At 39.1% G+C, this 18,471-nt stretch overlaps 2 protein-coding genes across 2 annotated transcripts; one reads left to right on the forward strand and one right to left on the reverse strand.

Moving 5' to 3' along the window:
• The first annotated feature begins 31 nt into the window (after positions 1-31).
• On the forward strand, positions 32-13,298 carry pum3 (pumilio RNA-binding family member 3). The gene is made up of 18 exons (XM_066651225.1): positions 32-202; positions 420-500; positions 1,668-1,850; positions 2,245-2,383; positions 3,075-3,150; positions 4,700-4,793; positions 4,890-4,956; positions 5,792-5,966; positions 6,636-6,739; positions 8,278-8,356; positions 8,437-8,535; positions 8,852-8,905; positions 8,991-9,071; positions 9,305-9,447; positions 10,262-10,484; positions 10,830-10,917; positions 11,171-11,261; positions 12,867-13,298. The coding sequence occupies exons 2-18, from the start codon at positions 431-433 to the stop codon at positions 12,991-12,993; spliced, it is 1,893 nt and encodes a 630-aa protein (XP_066507322.1). The 5' UTR covers positions 32-202; positions 420-430; the 3' UTR covers positions 12,994-13,298.
• A 2,060-nt stretch (positions 13,299-15,358) lies between these two features.
• kcnv2a (potassium channel, subfamily V, member 2a) lies at positions 15,359-17,540 on the reverse strand. Its single transcript, XM_066650142.1, has 2 exons — positions 16,224-17,540; positions 15,359-15,643 (listed from the first exon to the last, which is right to left on the reverse strand). Exons 1-2 carry the CDS (start codon positions 17,538-17,540, stop codon positions 15,359-15,361), a joined length of 1,602 nt encoding a protein of 533 aa, XP_066506239.1.
• Between the last annotated feature and the right edge of the window lie 931 nt (positions 17,541-18,471).

Raw genomic sequence — 18,471 nt, forward strand, 5'->3', positions numbered from 1 at the left:
ACAGCCCCTGGTTTACGGCAGCTCAGGCCGTGTGTGCCGTAAAGTGTTTGTGTTCACACGTGGGTGAGGGACGTGTTTCAGCTTCAGAAGAAAAAACAGGATAAAGTCACTAAAATTCACTAAACTCACCGAGAGCAACTTTAACCAGTCACTTCCCGCCGGAGATTATTTGTGCCTGTTTGTGGCAGCGCGGCGGAAACGAGTAAGTATTTATTCAGCGGTTTATGTTCATAAGTTAACTTTATTGCTTTAGTGAAGTATCTCATTTGAACTGACCGTTCCACCTAAAACCCTTAAACATTGGAACTGGGATTAAATAAGAGGACAGCTTCAGCTCCGGGTTCTGAGAGTTTTCGACGCTGTTGATGGTCAGGGAACAAAGGAAAAACGCTGTTTTACATGTATGTGTGTGTTTTCAGCAAATAAGACAATGGAGGCCAAACACAGAGAGAAATCATTCAGAGCTACAGACAGAAAGAAGCCTGCTTTCAGAGGGAAAGGTAAATAACATCGGGAAAACAGACTGTACATGTTCAAACAGCAAGCACTTTGCCTGATGCTGAGCTATAGTGATAGTATATTTGTCCTATTTTACATTCAGTGTAATTTAAACCTCTAGTACCTTGCTTGGACTTTATCAGCAAATGTACTAATATTTTGGAGGGGGACTGACCATTAAACCTAAATTCGTAAGTGTAACAATGCTTATGGAGGTTGTCATAAAAAACTGAAAATGCATTAGGAGAAAAAGACAATTTATTTAATAGAGGCAGTTTTTTTAAAAAACCATTTCACAAATAACCATCATATTAAAACATTAACCGCCATCATTTCTGTTCTTAAAGGCTAAGCACCACTTAATAGACCTCCATGAATATTTCACATTATTGTAGTTACTGACATATATAAGTGTGAATTAAAATGAAAATATCATGCTTAATTTGCTTTAAAACTGACAATTCTATTAAATTGACGGAAAAACCCGAGCTCGCTATGGAAATTCTTGAACGCCACTGTGACGTCACTGGTGGACAACAGCTGAACAACGCCGCGGTAAAACACCGTTATGACTGACTGTTATGACAGTATCTAGCTAAATAACCAACATTATTCATGACAATAGCCTAGCAATAAGCTAAACTCAAACCAACGGTCTTTTAAAACTTATTTCTTGATTTAGTAAGAAATAACTTGTTTTCTGACTATCAATAAACACAAGTTAGGAACTCAAATTCCACTGTATTTATTTGTTTCTATACACTTTCATATAGCTGGTGCTTAGCCTTTAAGGATTTTATCCAAGTATTGTGTGAATATGGGTTTTTAATCCCCATGAAAAAATCTAATTACATTTTAGATTAAGTTAACGGTTAAGCTAATATGAAAATGGTGAAACATGGATAACAACTAATCTAAATGCAACCTAACCATGCTTCAAACCAGCGAATTGCACATTATATTACATCAAATGAATCTAATTCAGCGTTACCACTCAGAACTGTGATGTTTATTTGTGGACTGTATCTCCACAGTCAGTTATAACTGGTCAGTGTTTATTCCTTTTACAACACGTTAAAGATGACATTTTGCTTACTGTATACTGATAAACAGAGTGCATTCCACTCTTTAAATATCAAAATATGCTGCTGTTTATGTGAAACCTTTAGGCACACCTCAGGGGAAACCTACTGGTCAACGTCCTTTTAAACCTCACAACTCTGACAGAAAAAGGCCTTTTGAAAAACCAGGAGGAAAACGTGGAGCACAAAAATTCATGAAGCAGAAATCAACAGATGGAAATATTCCAAAGAAGAGGAAACTGTCTGAAGGGGCTGGTAAAGAGGAGGAGGGTAAGTTTTATAGAAATTTTCATTTGTAAATATGTAGGTGTGTATTGGTTTGGGGTGGCACGGTGGTGCAGCAGGTAGTGTCGCAGGGACCTGGAGTGCAGGGAGCTGGGTGCTCCGGTTTCCTCCCACAGTTCAAAAACACACGTTGGTAGGTGGATTGGCGACTCAAAAGTGTCTGTAAGTGTGAGTGAATGTGTGTGTGTGTGTGTCTGTGTTGCCCTGTGAAGGACTGGCGCCCACTCCAGGGTGTATTCCCGCCTTGCGCCCAGGTAGGCTCTGGACCCACCATGACCCTGAACTGGATAAGGGTTACAGATAATGAATGAATGTATTGGTTTGTGAAATATTTTACCGTAATTTAATTTAATGTGTTATATTCTTTTGACCCCTGCAGGCTCAGAAGAAAAGAAAGTGTTGTGGAGTGAGTTCAGACAGAAGAAGAAAGAACTGAAACAGACTAGAGTACAGAATGATAAAAAGGGGACATACCCTCTTGTGGTCCGTGCCAAACAAGTGTGGGAGACTGTCAGAAGGTGAGTAAATATTCATTTAGAGAGGCATCCATGTATCAAATATCCAGTAACCTGTAGCTTTGAAGTGGAAGATTTTATTATAATTTGAACAGTGTTCTTACACTGCCGCTACAAGCAATACTTTATAAGATGCATACAATGTGTCTGACAAGTCAGAATGGTTTCAAAGCTGACCGTATCTGTCTTTGTTAGATTACACTAAAACTGAGTCCTCTCAATGGGAGGTACCACCCAACACTATACCTAACTCTTTCCTTAACCGTAACCTGCCATTACGGTGGAGCTGGATGTGGTCCGACTCCACCCAGTAGATTTCTGGTTCTGCAATGAGGAGCACTTGTGAATTTCTGCATGGCCATGAAACAGAAGTCTGAATCCAGCTGGTGCAGCTAAGCTTTCCTTAACTCAAGCATGTTTTAACAGTATACATTATATGTTCAAAAAGAACATAACAGCTTCTGCTGGATATTACAGCATTATAGTGGATATTACTTTATAATTTCATTGCAATTAAGCCCCAAGAACATACATGAACTCAGCATCTGAACTGGATGATAAATTTAGATCACAGACACCTCTCCTACTCATCCCAAATGTGTTGGCATGAACTCCCATCACTTCAGAGCTTGACTTTGATTCCACAAATGTTTTGAATGGAAATTGAAACAGTTGTGTGTCTGCTTTAAAACAGAAAGGACTGTAACAAAGAAAAGAAAACGAAGATGTTGAAAGACCTACATGACCTTGTGCGGGGCAAAATTAAGACCGTAAGTGTTAGCCTTCCACCATCTACTATTATCTATGTCATAAAAAATTATGCTTCCCACTTGGGCTTCTCTGCTATCTACAGAACCTTAATACAGTGAAAATGTTTTAAAAGTTTTTGCTGATTTCAAGACAGTACAATTAGCCATAACATGTTTGTTTGTATTCTCTAATACTGTAGATTTATCATAAACACATTAGTTAAGAAAAACAAGTAACTTTAATAAGGGGATCCCAAAGTCTTGCAATAACCTGTAGGTTCATGTGAGACATATATTTATTGATTGATTGTGACGTCACTGGTGGACAACAGCTGAACAACGCCGCGGTAAAACACTGTTATGACAGTATCTAGCTAAATAACCAACATTATTCATGACAATAGCCTAGCAATAAGCTAAACTCAAATTTAGAGGTACCGTTATTCTTGTAAATGTGGTCGAAGTCGAATTCATCTGACACTATAAACCTCCGTAATGCAGCTACGTAGCCGAGTATAATCTGAGCCACTGAGTTTAGCAAGTCAAGCTAACGTTAACTAACACCAACTAAAACAGGCGAAGTGTCCTTACCCTGTTTACCTCCATGTTACGGAGGCTCTTGAACACCTTTCGTTGGTTTCCTTACATGCCCATATTGTTGGAAAAGCGCCAGTGAAATGAGCTACATATAACGGAGTGAGCGGATGGTCCTTTCCAAAGTGCCCGTTTAAAGTTGACAAATTTAGTCCATTTTCTGGATATTTTGGGATCTTTGGGCCATTTGTGCAGATGTCCCACTGTACATTGAATGATTGCAGCCAAAAACAACACACCTTTTCATCATTTTGCATTAAATTAAGTGCAGCTTCTAGAGTTGTTGTCCACCATCTACGTCACAGGCAAGACGCCTATTAGAGTTTCCGAACACCGTTATAACAAATAACCATCATATTAAAACTCTGTGAAAAAACATTAACCGCCATCATTTCTGTTCTTAAAGGCTAAGCATCACTTAATGGACCTCCATGAATATTTCACATTATTTTAGTTACTGACATATATAAGTATGAATTAAAATGAAAATAGCAGCTTAATTTGCTTTAAAACTCACAATTTTATTAAATTGATGGAAAAACCCGAGCTCGCTACGGAAATTCTTGAACGCAACCGTAACGTCACTGGTGGACAACAGCTGAACAATGCCGCGGTAAAACACCGTTATGACTGACTGTTATGACAGTATCTAGCTAGCTAGATAACCAACATTATTCATGACAATAGCCTAGCAATAAGCTAAACTCAAACCAACGCTCTTTTAAACCTTATTCCTTGAATTAGTAAGAAATAACATGTTTTCTGACGATCAATAAACACAAGTTAGGAACTCAAATTCCACTGTATTTATTTGTTTCACACTTTCATAGAGCTGGGACTTAGCCTTTAAGATTTGTTTAGTCGTGAAATTAAAGACAACTGAACAAAACCCCAAATTTGTCAGTGCACTTTTTGTGTCTCTACCAGACAGACCTGTACATCTCTTTGTGCAATTCATTTGTGTCTTGCTTTGTAGATTGCATTTGCCCATGACTCCACCCGTGTGCTTCAGTGCTTCATACAGTTTGGCAATGATAAGCAAAGACAGGAGATCTTTGATGAACTTAAAGGTTAGTATTCAACTCAGCAGTATTTTATTTCCGTGGCTTGTGTTTTTAGGCAAGGTTACTGTATCCTAAATTGTTTCTAATGCATTTTTTTTTCAGATCACATGGTGGAGTTGAGTAAATCCAAATATGCAAGAAATATTGTAAAGAAGTTTTTGATGTATGGGTAAGTTACCATTCAGCTTCTTTATGACTGAGACCACCAGTTGGGTTTTATTTAGAAACTTAGAGGACAGATGTTTATTTAACATTGTCTGCGCTTATTGTCTTCATGACAGATTATATGGAGCTGGAGTATATGATTTTATGTTTGCATGCCAACTTTGAGGATGAGAGGCTTAGAGCTGTTTCATTAAAGTGGACTAGTAGCTTAATCCTTATAAACGATAGGAAAACTAATAAAGAAGTATAATCTCTGAAAATCAGTGTGCCCACATTTGCCCTCGCAGCATGATATTACTTTCTCCAAGCAAACAGCGCACTACAACAGTGTTTAATCTAACTTTCCATCTTTTAAATTTCCTTGTCTGTGACAGTCCTCATCAATCATGGGAATGCTTATTAAACAGCTGAATGTTTCTTACTGTTTATGCACATAATTTCAGGCTTGCTATAGCTTCATAGTTCAATTGTTGAGGTGTAAACAAAGTAATTTAGAGTGGTTAATTGGAAATTGTATCGTTCTAAAGAAACGACTTGATTTGTTTAGAGTAGTGGTGGTGATAGCAACCAGGGATCATGCTTCCTAAAAACACTCAGCCATTACTTTTAATATTTAAATGACCATTTCATACACATTTCCTCTACATGTTGTTTCCAAATGTTATTTGAGGAACATTGTGCTTGAAAACATCCTGGCAGTAATGCACAGATAAAGTATTTTAGGCCAGAGAATATTCATAACTATTTTTATTAAAGTACATAACAATTTCATCTTACTTTAAACGTCTCTGAATGACTGTGGACTTATGAAGACACATGACCCCTTTGTGTTCCCTCAGGACCAAGCAGCAGGTTGGTGAGGTGATGCTGTCTTTTAAGGGGAATGTCAGAAAGATGTTGAGACACTCGCAAGCTTCTTCTGTGGTTGAGTATGCGTACAATGACAAAGCCATCCTCTCCCAGAGACTCATGCTTACAGAGGAGCTCTACGGCAATACCTTCCAAGTGTGCAAGGTACAGAATGATATTCCCTCACTGTCTCTGCATGGTCAGAGGTTTCAAGATGCACTATATGCCCAAAGATTTTTAGAGCCCTGTTTATTGTTTCTGAAAACAAGGATATAAATAGGGAGTTTGTCACCCAATAATAATAATCATTGTTTCAGTCCTCACTGTCTATTCTCTCAGCTCCACTGTCTAGACAGGGGTGCTTTGCAGTAACATTAATATGCCTTGTCTGATCCACTCAGCACAACAGTGTTGTGAACGTAGTGTTGATTGTAAAGCGTCCTTGGGTTTCTAGAAAAGTGCTATATAAGTGTAACGTTAAATAAAATAAAAATAACACACACTAACAGACCACCACCACATCAGTGTCACTGCAGCGCTGAGGATGAACGCCTCCCAAATAATACCTCCTCTGTGTTGCTACTGTGGGGTTGGTCCTGACCATTGAAGGACAGGATGAAATTGGGCAAATAAAGTTTGCAGAGCAATTCATCAAAGTGCTCCTGTATGATCAGTAGAGCTGATAAAATGGACGTGTATAAACAAGATGGTGGTCCTAATGTTACAGTCATAATGTTATAAAACTCTTCAATGTACTTTTGGGTTTATTTTGTTTAGTGAGCAGACAGTGTGTTGTATTTTTTTTCTTTCTTGAATATCAAGATTTATTTTCAGTCTGCAGTGTCTCCTACATTAGAGAAAGTTCTGGAGATTAACGCAGACAAACTGGACAGTATCATGGAAGAAATGAAACAGATCCTCACTCCAATGGCTCAGAAGTAAGTTTCTCTTGAAGCAGACTGTCTTATTTGATTGTTACAAATGTTTAAAATAGGAGAATACTTGGGGCCATTTTACACCTTGCAGTACCATGGTATTATTGTACTACAGGTGATCGGATCATGCTTAAATTGCACTTGTCCGCAAGAAAATCCAGCTGTAAATATACCCAAAAGGAATTGGTTTATAATTGGGTCAATAAAATCATTTTGGAGGTGGTCCAGTGCGGATGTCAAGTCTAAACAGAACAGTGCTTGTTTTTCTGGAGTCCAGTGGCTGGATTTTTTTTTTTTAATACAGATTAACTAGAATGTCAGTCTTTGTACACAAACGAATGACACACATTCATTGTCTGGACAAAATTCGTTCTCACCAATCTTGACTCTTTTGTGGTGTCCCAAAATTCCTCTGGACAGTTGTGGTGCTGACTCTGCAGAAATCACAGCAGCTACAACACACAGGCTCCTCCTACACTGCTTCAGAAGATTCAGTGCCTGTTTTAAGCATGAGATCATATAATTCACTGGTTGCAGCAAACGTGAAACCCTGTTGACAGTTAGAGGAAGTTAAACAGAAATCATCTACACTTTTGGTGTGTTTTTTTACATAGGAAAATAAAACTATATCTGATCTGTTCAGGCTGGGGACACATTTTAATTGTAATAACAAATGTAAACAGAATACGGTCAGAATGTATCTAGATACAAAAGGTGTAAATAGTCCCATAGATTTTATAAGCTTTGGGCAGTGTGTAATGATGGACAATAAGACGACCAACCCAAACTGTGCAGCAACAGAAGCTACTTTATCTGACTTTGTGTCTACGAAGTGAACTAACAATACAGATGTGTATAATAGTGTGGACAGTAAGTGGGCACAGTTCTTAATAAATCCAGCAGTTTTGCTGTTGTAAAACAGGACGAAAGGGGGCTAAAAAAATATGCAGTGAATGTGCACTCAAGGAGGTTATTACATTCAGTGTTAATTACTTTATAATGAATATAGTGGGCGGCAGTGTCGCAGTCACACAGCTCCAGGGACCTGGAGGTTGTGGGTTCTAGTCCCGCTCCGGATGAGGAGTGTGGTGTGTTCTCCCTGTGTCCGCATGGGTTTCCTCCAGGTAACTGTCTGTGAGGAGTTGGTGTGTTCTCTGTGTGTCTGCGTGGGTTTCCTCTGGGTGCTCTGGTTTCTTCCCACAGTCCCAAAACACACGTTTGTAGGTGGATTGTCGAGTCAAGTGTCAGTAGGAGTGAGTGTTTGTTGCCCTTTGAAGGACTGGCACCCACTCCAGAGTGTATTCCTGCCTTGCACCCAATGATTCCGGTTAGGGTCCTGATCCACCGCGACCCGGAACTGGATAAGGGTTACAGATAATGAATGAATGAATGAATGAATGAATTAATATAGTTGATAATGACAGTCATAAATGTTCCCCATTTATCAGTGCATAATATATCAGCTGCTGGTATTTTGTTCACATTTTATAGGTTAAAACTCTTGAATATATGATCTGAATTATTTTTACTTCTTTGAACAGAGAAGCTGTCATAAAACATTCACTTGTCCACAAAGTGTTCCTGGACTTCTTCCTTCATGCTCCAGCCAAACAAAGAACAGTAAGTGAACTGACCAATGAAGATTTTTTGAACTTTAAGAGACAATTTGACGTCTTAAAACAGCTGAACTCTCTCTGCAGGAGATGATCGAGTCAATAAGGGAATCTGTGGTTTACATGGCCCACACACATGATGGTGCTCGTGTTGCCATGCACTGCCTGTGGCACGGGACAGCCAAGGTGAGGCCTGTTGTCTTTCTGATGTTCCTCTGATGCTGCTGTTTTAGATTTAAATAAATAAATGTTTAAATCTAACACTAAGAGTTTACATTGTTTGTCATTTTCTTGTGATAACTCAGTTTACCACAGAACCTGCATTACAGAAACCCATTGCACAGCTGTTGTTGAATTTCCATGGTTTCAAACGGTTGTAACAGTTAGCCTAACCCCTAATATATATGTGCTAGTAAATACTGTAAATAACCTGTAAATCAGTCTTTAACCTATATCTCTATGGACCATACTTCTAAACACGTTTGCACAATCTGCATTTCAGGACAGGAAGATTATTGTGAAAACCATGAAGACTTACATAGCAAAGTTTGCAATGGTGAGCTTCTACCGTTATAAAATGAAATGGATTGACTTTCTGATTACTTCCTATTTATTTAAACATTTCACGTCTTGTTTCCCAGGGAGAGTATGCACATCTAGTTCTCCTCGCAGCTTTTGACTGTATTGATGACACCAAACTGGTAAAACAAGCCATTTTGTCGGTAAGTGCTAGGATTTCTCATGTATGTGTTCTTCATTGTTTGTATATGATCTTATTAATTTATCACTAACGTTTGATTGCTCAGCTTTATTAAGGATTATGGTCATAAAATATATGTTAGATATGGCATAAGAAATAATAAGGTCTACTTTAAAGGACCTATATCTTGTCAATACAAATGTAACCTTTTCTTGCTGTATGTTGAGAAATTCATTGAGAGTGTATTATTTTCAGGAGCTGATGAGTTCCCTGTCAGAAGTCATCACTAATAAATACGGCAAGAAAGTGCTGCTGTATCTCCTCAGCCCCAGAGACCCAGCCCATCTCTTACCAGAAATAATCCAGGTGCTGGAGAAAGGGGATGACAATGCTCACAGGTTGGTCCCATTTTAAGAGTTAGAGACCTGATCTAGTACAACTCCGTACTGTGTAAATGCATGTGAGTAACTATCTGACACTTTGAATGTTAAGGTTGGGGCCCGTCCACACGGATCAGGATATTTTTAAAAACTGAGATTTTCCTCCCTCCATTTTTTAATATATCCCCATCCAGAAAAATACGAAAATGGTTGCAAATGCCAGTCCAGTAGGGGGCAATAGTACCTCTTAGAGAGACATTAAAATATCACAAAGCATTAGAGAAACACAGGTTTAATCTTAAATCACTCTATACTCCCTATGAAATGGAATATGCAAGTCATAAAAATACTGAATCTATATCTTAATTATGCATTATTTATTTCTAATACATTATAAATTCATATATGGAAGTCTTAAATCTAGTGCTACCTGCATATATTCATTGTAGTTTTAAGACTTATGTAGTTCACACTTCAGTTTTCAATCACATTCAACGCTGTTCTCATGTGGATGGGAGGCCATACCCCAGACAAAAACATTTGTCATTTAAAAAAATATCCGTATTTGTGTGGACAGGGCCTAAGAATCACTGACTGATAACACTGCTCTATGGGTAGCTTTATAATTTACCCCCAGCTCACACGTGTGAATTTAGGAGGTATAGTATTGATTTGGAAAACAGTTTGAGCATTTGATAAAAGGATATAGATTTACCCACTGTAGTTATGACCTAGTAGCCTTGAAATTACATACCTTAAATTATTACTATTGAATAATATCTTAAACTGATGCTGTGGCTTGACATTACATGCTTTGTGTGTGTGAGTGCAGTAAGAAGGATGTGGCTGTGAGGAGGCAGGAGCTGCTGGAGGCTGTCTCTACTCCTCTGCTACAGTACCTGAAGGAGAATGCTGGCTCTATGGTGATGGATAAGGCCTGCAGCGTGGTGGTCAGTGATATTCTGGGAGCAGCTCTTGGAGACCTGCATCCAGCCATGGAAGCCGTGGCTGAGCTGGCTGCTGAAAACTTTGTGGTTGGTGGTGTAGAGGGACAGGTGAGGGTTCATCAGTGTTCACCCGCTTTTTGGGTTTGTGTCTTTTATTTAAACTTTGCTGAACATTTCACATAACACCCAAGTTCAGAATTATACAAAAAATACCTCAATATCAGAATGGGTTCCCAGGGGCTCTAAAGCTTCACGTCAACTTAAACTTTTTTGTTTGTTTATTTAAGTCAATGGTGATGCAAGCGTAATTCATACTGTGGACAGTGAGGTTTTTAATTGGTCAGCCTTGAGCAGTTACAGTACTTTTGGATGCGGGCTCTCAGTAAAGCTAATGTAAATTTGAAGTTGATTTTTACGCATACGCTTACCTGTGGTCTTTCTCCTCTGCTTTAGCTGCACATGGCTGAGCACCCTGCTGGACACCTGGTGCTGAAATGGCTGATTGAGCAGGACGCTAAGTTAAAAGCAGCTGGACGAGAGGGTAAGCACTAAAACACTGTCAGTGTGTAGCTCTCGGGTGTGCACACATTGCCCTTGAAATATTATTTGTATTCACTGTTAGAAATGGAGGAATTATTTCAGCAGGCCTGTCACTGCTACATAAACTATTAAAACTTTGTCTCTATGAAAAATAATAAAATATAAAATGACTGTTAATTAAAAGCCTGTATTTAAAGAAATGTACTGTTACCTGTCTGTTATTGACCCATGTTAATCTTTGTCTGAATCTACAGAATATTTCTCCAGGGTTTTGCTTGAGAAGGTGGGCTTAGAAAAGCTGAAGACGTGGGCTTCTGTCAACCGTGGGGCCATTGTTCTCTGCTGGTGCGTAAGCCTGTATTTCTTTTAGTCCTTTCTTTATTTATACGTTTTCTGTTAAAATACCTTGCGTACGTTTTACATTTTAAACCTTACAATATTTACATCAGACTCGTTCCACAACAACCGCCATTTGGAGGTAAAGAATGTGCCATGGGTGAAATGCTGCTGCTGAAACATTTGAGTGCAGAAAGGAATGCTCATTCACGTTCAACTCAAACACTGTAATTTATATAAAAAAAGGAACATCTCAAAGACACTTTCACAGGAGATTTCTTGCTTCTCCGTCAAGCTTGCTATTTCCCAAAGTGTTTTTATTGTGAGGAAGAATTCCCCTGCATTGGGCTCAGTTGTAAGCCTGTCGTATAGCAGCACTGCCACATTATGCTCTCCTCATGTTGGTATGCTAATAAAGGCCTATACAGTGGAGCTCTTTTCCCATTCATGCCAGGCAGCCCTCATGCCAGATTACTCTCCCCCTCTCCATAACTCTCCCTTGTCTCTGGGTCTTTGGTTCATTCCACTCCCCCTCTCCTCCCCAGTCTTTGTGCCTGACCTCCTCTAATCTCCCTAAGACTTTAAGCAGTGAGAGATTTGTCTGTTTCCCCTCTGTACACTCAGCTCTGGACAATGAGCTGTTTTCATAGGTCATAGCCTGTGGAATGTACATCTGAATTTACTTAATCTTCATCATTTTTAAATTATCAGATGTATTAACGGAGGTAAGAGAGAGGCCTTGTTAAGCCCAAAGTAATGTTAAAGGGAGATTACACAGATTTTTAAAAATATATATAAAAATGAGAAAACATAAGCAAAATTAAAACCTTTATTAAACTGACCAATGTTTTCAGGCTCTTTTTAAAGCAGTAAGAGATTAAATGGTTCGGGCTCTTTGAAGAGTTCCAGAACTTTGAGTGGCTAAAAGCAGCCTCAGCTTAGTTTTGGGAGCTACCAGTAGATGACTGTGGAGAGACCGGAGAATGCTAGCTGGAACATATCTAACAATCAATCCACAAGGCAAAGACAAGCATGAACATATGCATATAAAAAGCACTGGTAGAATCTCAAAATCTATTTTAAAACTAAACAGGACAGTGACTGGAGTGCAGGTGTAATAGGATCTCTCTTCTCCTAAGAGTCAGAACTCTGGCAGCAGAGTTATGGACTGCAGATGTGTAAAGGAGCTCTTTGGGAGAGCCGATAAAACAGGCTTTCAGCAATCTAATCTCGATGTGATGACTGTATTGACAGGTTTCCCACTGTCTGCAGTTTAGCAATAAAAGCTGAACTTATCAAAAATGACACCAAAGTTCTTAACGTATTGTTTGGCCTTGAGAGGCATGTTGTTAAAAGATGTCTGAACATCATGTCTCTGAGGCTCTATGAGTACTTGGTTAATGTTGGCTTTTCACTTCCTGTTCTAGTAGATCACAACACACTGAAAAATATAACAGTCATCCATAATTGCGGCATTTTAAGCACTTTTCTATATGTTATAAAATGTAGTGTGTTACCATGAGTTAGACCTAATACATGAAGTTGAAGATCAAGAGCTGAGCAGAGTTTTGTGGGAATATTGATGTGAATATTACAATTTTTCTTCTACAACAGCCTCCTCCAGAGTGCAGACACGGGAGTTGCAGAGGAAGTGAAGAGTGCTCTGCAGTCCATTATTCCTGAACTACAAAAAATCCACAATTCAAAAGGCGTTGAGGCTCTGTTGGAGAAACTGGCTTAAAAAAGAATAGAAATCGGTATTGATCAACAACTCAACATTTACAAACTGCATCCTGCAAGTGCTGGAGACCAAGACCAAGGTCTTAACTCTCTTGAGTGAGAGTTTTGTTTCTCAGTGTGATTTTTAGAGGGGGTTCTCTGCTGAAAATCCTTTTCCTCCAGGATATGGTTTAAGCAGCCCTTAGTTTGTAATTACACAAGATGACCCCAGTCAGGTTATGCATTGGGTTTTGTAACCCCTCCCCCTGCCTCCCCCCACACACAAACTTTGTTATATTGTATAATTAACTTTGGATTTATATGTATGTAAATACAGAATAAATATCTGTACTCATGTGCAATTTTGTATTTCATGTTACGAAATATAAACGCACAAAGCAATTTATGAATTAAATATGTTCAGCCGTTCCTTAATCTTAGCTTCAACAGAGCAGATTAAATCATGTATTTGTTCTAAAAATAAACCTAGCCGACACAAATGACTGAACCCTGAGGCAGTGAAAGTGTTTCGTCTGAGTGAAAGGAGTGTTTTTCAAAGCGTGTAATCATTTTGACGGTCTGAATACAACAAAGAGTTTATAAGCGCATTTATGCAAAAGCATCTTGACTGCTGAATGAGTTTCTGGTTGAAGGTCATTAAGGTGGTCCTAACCTCTTGGCCCTGTGCTCCACGTAATTCCAGACCCTTAGCCTTAAGATGTGTACCGTGAGAGGAAAAAGGAAGTTTGTATACACGGTAGAAAATTCTGTTCTTGCTCCATCTGTTTCAGAGCTAATTCTCCACTACCGCTTCCTTTTCTTCATTAGGGATTAATCCTTTAAGAATGTCCTGCTCTTATGAGGAAAAACAGTGTTGCACCATATTGTTCAATATTTACAGGTATCCAACATTCAACATGGTCAAATCAATACTCAGTTTAATAATTAATATAATTCATTGTGTTCAAGAAAATCAACCTAGTTACAGGCTAAGCACCAGCTCTATGAAAGTGTCAAACAAATTAAGCTGCTATTTTCATTTTAATTCATATTTATATATGTCAGTAACTAAAATAATGTGAAATATTCATTGAGGTCCATTAAGTGGTGCTAAGCCCAAAGACTGACCTTCCTTCTCAAAATATCACCATTTTTTTACATCAAAATCAAGAGAATAGAAAAAATACCTCTTATTTTAGGTATAAATTAGAACATAACTACAAAATACCGAACTGTGGTGACTCAAAATGGAAACTCGACATATTAACACAAGACTCCAATGCATGTTATCTCTTATAGCATTTGGCAGACAGAGAGACTTGCAGTTTTTTCCTGTTGAAAATGTAGGCCGCTGAAGCATTAGAAAATTTGCCACAGGATGCTTGTTGGAGACTCCATGCCTATGCTGGGAATTTAATTTTTCTCATGGACAAAGGCTAGTGTTTAGAAATTACATTTTACGAAAAGCAATACAATGCAATACACACCTCACAATCTTGTATAATTTTTTCTTTTTTTATTTGGTTGAAGCCACCCTAACAGATTTCTGGGTTTTAATCATTCATTACACATGACATTCATTCACTGTCTGCAGCTCGTTTATCCAGCTCGGGGTCTCGGTGGGTCCAGAGCCCACCAAGAATCATCAATGTTAATCAATTACCTTTAAATATTTTAAAAAATTAGAATTAGAATTTACAGAAATTTAAAAAATAGATTAACAAAAAAAAAAAAAAAAAAATACATGTCAGTAGCAGTGCTCCCAGGGCCTATCAAATCTGTCCAGCAGAGAAACCTTGTTGCTTGAGAAAGCTGTTTATATGAACTATAAATCGGCTTTTGCGGCCTGAATGTTACACAGATGTTCAAACCGGGACAGGAAAAATTTACTCAACTATCGTGAGCAGATGTTAGACCTTGAAGTCTGTTTCAATCTATTCATGTTTTCTAACCCAGGTCTCTGTATTCTAGTGTTGTGTTTTAATAACACTTTTTATTTGAGCTTATTAACAGTTTACATAGTGGGCAATTTGGAAACAGTACCATTACAATATGTCAATTATATTTTATATAATTTTATTTTCTTTTTTTTTTACATTTATTGATTTATTTTAAAGTCAATTCTCTGTCTAGTAAGTGTTTTAGTGGACACCATTGCAACATGTCTATTAAAAGCACACCGTAGAAATAAATCTATGTTAAGTACTGAAGAAAAAAAGCAAACAAACATGTAATTTGTAACATGAAATGCCTCCCAGTGATTGAACAGAAATGCAGATCAGTTCAAGATCCTGTGGCTTTGAGTTATAATACATTCAAGTCTGTTTCCAATATTTTATTCACTGCTTAGGGGACAGTGACCTCCATTACGTGTATAAGGGTCCCAATTATTCACAGTGGAGAGGCTCTGGAACAGTGGTGTATGGTTTTTCACAGCACTCCGCAAACTTCTTGGCAGCTCTTTTGGCAAATCTCACTTTGCCACGAGCCTTCACATTGGAAGTGTACTCATGGGATTTAAGCTTGGAATAATAATCTGAGAACTTGTTGTATAGAATGGAGATGGGCATGCCATTCAGAATGATTCCAAATGAGATGCAGGCAAATGCAAAAATCCTACCCAGGTGAGTCTCAGGGAACATGTCACCATAACCCACCGTGGATATACTCACCTGTGGAGGAAACAAATGTACAACTGAGCTTGATCATTTACAATTAAAGGAAACATTTGCAATTTTGGGGAAGAGGACACTCTCTTTGTTGGGAAACATCACTTACATTACGTTCACCTATAAAATCTGGGGGATTATGTTAAAAAGGAACTTGGTGTATAGAGGGCAAAAGCTATATTTGCACTCTGTCGTAATCAGTGTCAAGACGCCATGTTTAAAAGCATTACAGTATAAAGGCACGAAGTGGGTGGGGATTAGCTGTACGTTACAGTTCCAAATTGGCTGAGTCTGCACTGTAAATTTCAGTGCCGCTGATGCCAGGGAAGCCTTTTTTACATAACAACAATGCACCAGTGGTTCAGCTTTCCTTAATATAGTACTTACAGTACACCAAGCCTAAGCATTACTGGAAATTTCAGACCAGCCAAGACATTTGTATCTTGGCAACAGGCTAGAATAACAAAAGCAGAAAAGCATATTCATGTCCTTTTTAGACACTATCTTCAATTACTTTAATGGTTTAAGGCATTGTGAATGTCTCAGTGAATAACTTGAAATTAGGAATTAAAAGGGTACTCACGGCAGCCCACCACCATGAATGAGGTATGCTGGTGAAATTAGTTTGGTGGACATCATGCTCCACTGTGTAAACCATAGCAGAAAACGTGAAAATGCCCATTGCAATGAAGAGGAAAAGGCATCCCACTTGCTGGTAACACTGGCGAAGTGTGAATCCGAAGGCCCTTAGTCCAGTGGAATGCCGGGCCAGCTTTAGGATGCGGAAGATCCTCATGAGACGCATAATACGCAGCACCTGTCCCACTTTACCAACCCTGCCCACTGTCTCAATGTCATGGTGATGCCTCTGATAATCCTCATCCTCAAAGCACTCCAGGATAATCTGCAGGTAGAACGGGAGGATGGCTATCAGGTCGACTCCATTCAAGACACTCCTCCCAAAGCTCTTGAGGTCCGGTGTGGACAGCAGTCGAAGCAGGTATTCCATAGTAAAGAATGCAATGCAGAAGGTCTCCACATGCTCCGCATAGGTCTTTCCACTGAGCTGGCCAGCTGCTGTTTTGTATTGCATCTCCTCTACCGTGTTAAGGGTCATGGCCACCAGCGAGACCAGCACAAAGAAACTGGAAGCCACAGCCATGAGCTTGGCTGTAATCGAGGAGAAAGGTTTCTCCATGAGATTCCAGATGTTGCGTCGGGTGTGTCCAAAAGCCATTCCTCTGAACAGCTCCTCGTTTTCCTCCACCTCAATCTCAGCCTGCAACTCCCGTTGCACCTTCAGTTGTTCATTCAGCTCATCCTGCCGCTCCTCGAATGAGATACGGCAACATCGGTGCGTGTTCTTGATCCGGACACCCCAGTAGTTGATCTCCTCCAAAAAGTTACGTGGACATAACTCATCTTTTATCCAAAGAACCCCAGTCCGGTAGAAATTGAAGATATTGTGGAAAATGTCTGGGTCCCGGTCAAAGAAGAACTCATTGTTCTGGACAACGTAGTCATCACAGAGGTCAAGCTTTCTGTTGTGGTCTGTGTATGTTGCAAGACGTCCAATTCTCGTCTTGGGATATTTGGCTGCCACTCTGTAAGAGATCTGGTAAACTTTACCCCCTACGTTGATGTTCAGCATGTAGTTCTTAATTGGAGATGAAAGCTTTAGAGGTGTGCACATCAATCTGTCATCTTCTTCCTCCTCATACTCTTCATAGATATCATAGATGTCCCGGCTCAGTTCCTGCATTGAATTCCATGGCTTCAGCCAGTTCTGCTGTGCAAACGGAAGCTCGTCTTCCTCCACAGGATCACTGGCACAAAGGTTTGTTCCCCCAAGTTTGTAGTTGGGGAAGAGGCTTCGCCTCCTTCCCTTAAACTTGAACATTCTGGTGGCGTCCTCTCTACCAAGTAGACTCAACCGTCACCGAGGGTGAGAAAGTAATGCATTGCTTCAACACTTCTCTAGCAGTTGAATCATAGCACAGCAGCGGGAGCAGCACTGAGCGTCTAATGTTGCTGACCAAGTGGATCTGTGTGCTTAACGGTTTAAATACTATTATCCTCTCTTGCAGACTCCCTCTCCCCACCCTAGTGCCTTTCATTTGCCTTACAATCACAAATCTCTTCCACAGCAGACTTTGGGTATTATCTTATATGCAATGCAGAAACTCTAATGGGAGGGGCTTTCCTATATCCAAATTATACATTGTATTAAATCCTTTTCATCAAATGAATTTCTGGATTGCAATTTATATTTCATGGTTGAGGAACAGAAAAAAACAGCAATAGACAGCTGACCATCTGCTGTATGCTTTTAGTCCATTCAACAGGTGCAGTAGATTTTAGTAGGAATTATATCCAGAAGGACCTTGTAACTCAACCAACTATAAACCGGAGAACAGGTTTTTTGGGGTAGAATGACATGAGAATGGTGTCCTTATGCAGCCTTTATACTTCAGTAAGTGTCAAATTTCTGACTAGCCTGTAAATCCATTTGGAGTTCTTTTACCTTATTTAAAAAAAAAGAGGATAAAGTTTTTGTCTCAGATCCAGGAATTATTGTCCATGCCTTTTTAAAAGAACTAATCACTAATGGTCTTTTTACTGAACACCAGAACAGAATCAGCAGCATGGGCATCTGAAAGGGACTGAACTGGTCACGGGTATCTTTCAAGATAAATTTGACCAACTCCTTAAAAATGGTACAAAATATGCAAAATTAGAAACTTTTTACATCTTCCAACGTGTGAGCCAAGATCTGCACGTACTTGTTGCTTTTTAGGTTGCATCAATATAAACACACCTTTCCCTTTAAT

The sequence above is a fragment of the Hoplias malabaricus genome, chromosome 18, assembly GCF_029633855.1.
Source record: "Hoplias malabaricus isolate fHopMal1 chromosome 18, fHopMal1.hap1, whole genome shotgun sequence".
Lineage (NCBI taxonomy): Eukaryota > Metazoa > Chordata > Actinopteri > Characiformes > Erythrinidae > Hoplias > Hoplias malabaricus.

Bases quoted from the DNA above. Each gene is read 5' to 3' on its own strand.
- pum3 (XM_066651225.1), top strand. From the start codon at position 431: ATGGAGGCCAAACACAGAGAGAAATCATTCAGAGCTACAGACAGAAAG. The intron at 5,967-6,635 runs GTACAGAATGAT...ATTTATTTTCAG, and splicing joins ATACCTTCCAAGTGTGCAAG to TCTGCAGTGTCTCCTACATT. The intron at 9,072-9,304 runs GTAAGTGCTAGG...TATTATTTTCAG, and splicing joins TAAAACAAGCCATTTTGTCG to GAGCTGATGAGTTCCCTGTC.
- kcnv2a (XM_066650142.1), bottom strand. From the start codon at position 17,540: ATGTTCAAGTTTAAGGGAAGGAGGCGAAGCCTCTTCCCCAACTACAAA. The intron at 15,644-16,223 runs GTGAGTACCCTT...TTTCCTCCACAG, and splicing joins ATTCATGGTGGTGGGCTGCC to GTGAGTATATCCACGGTGGG.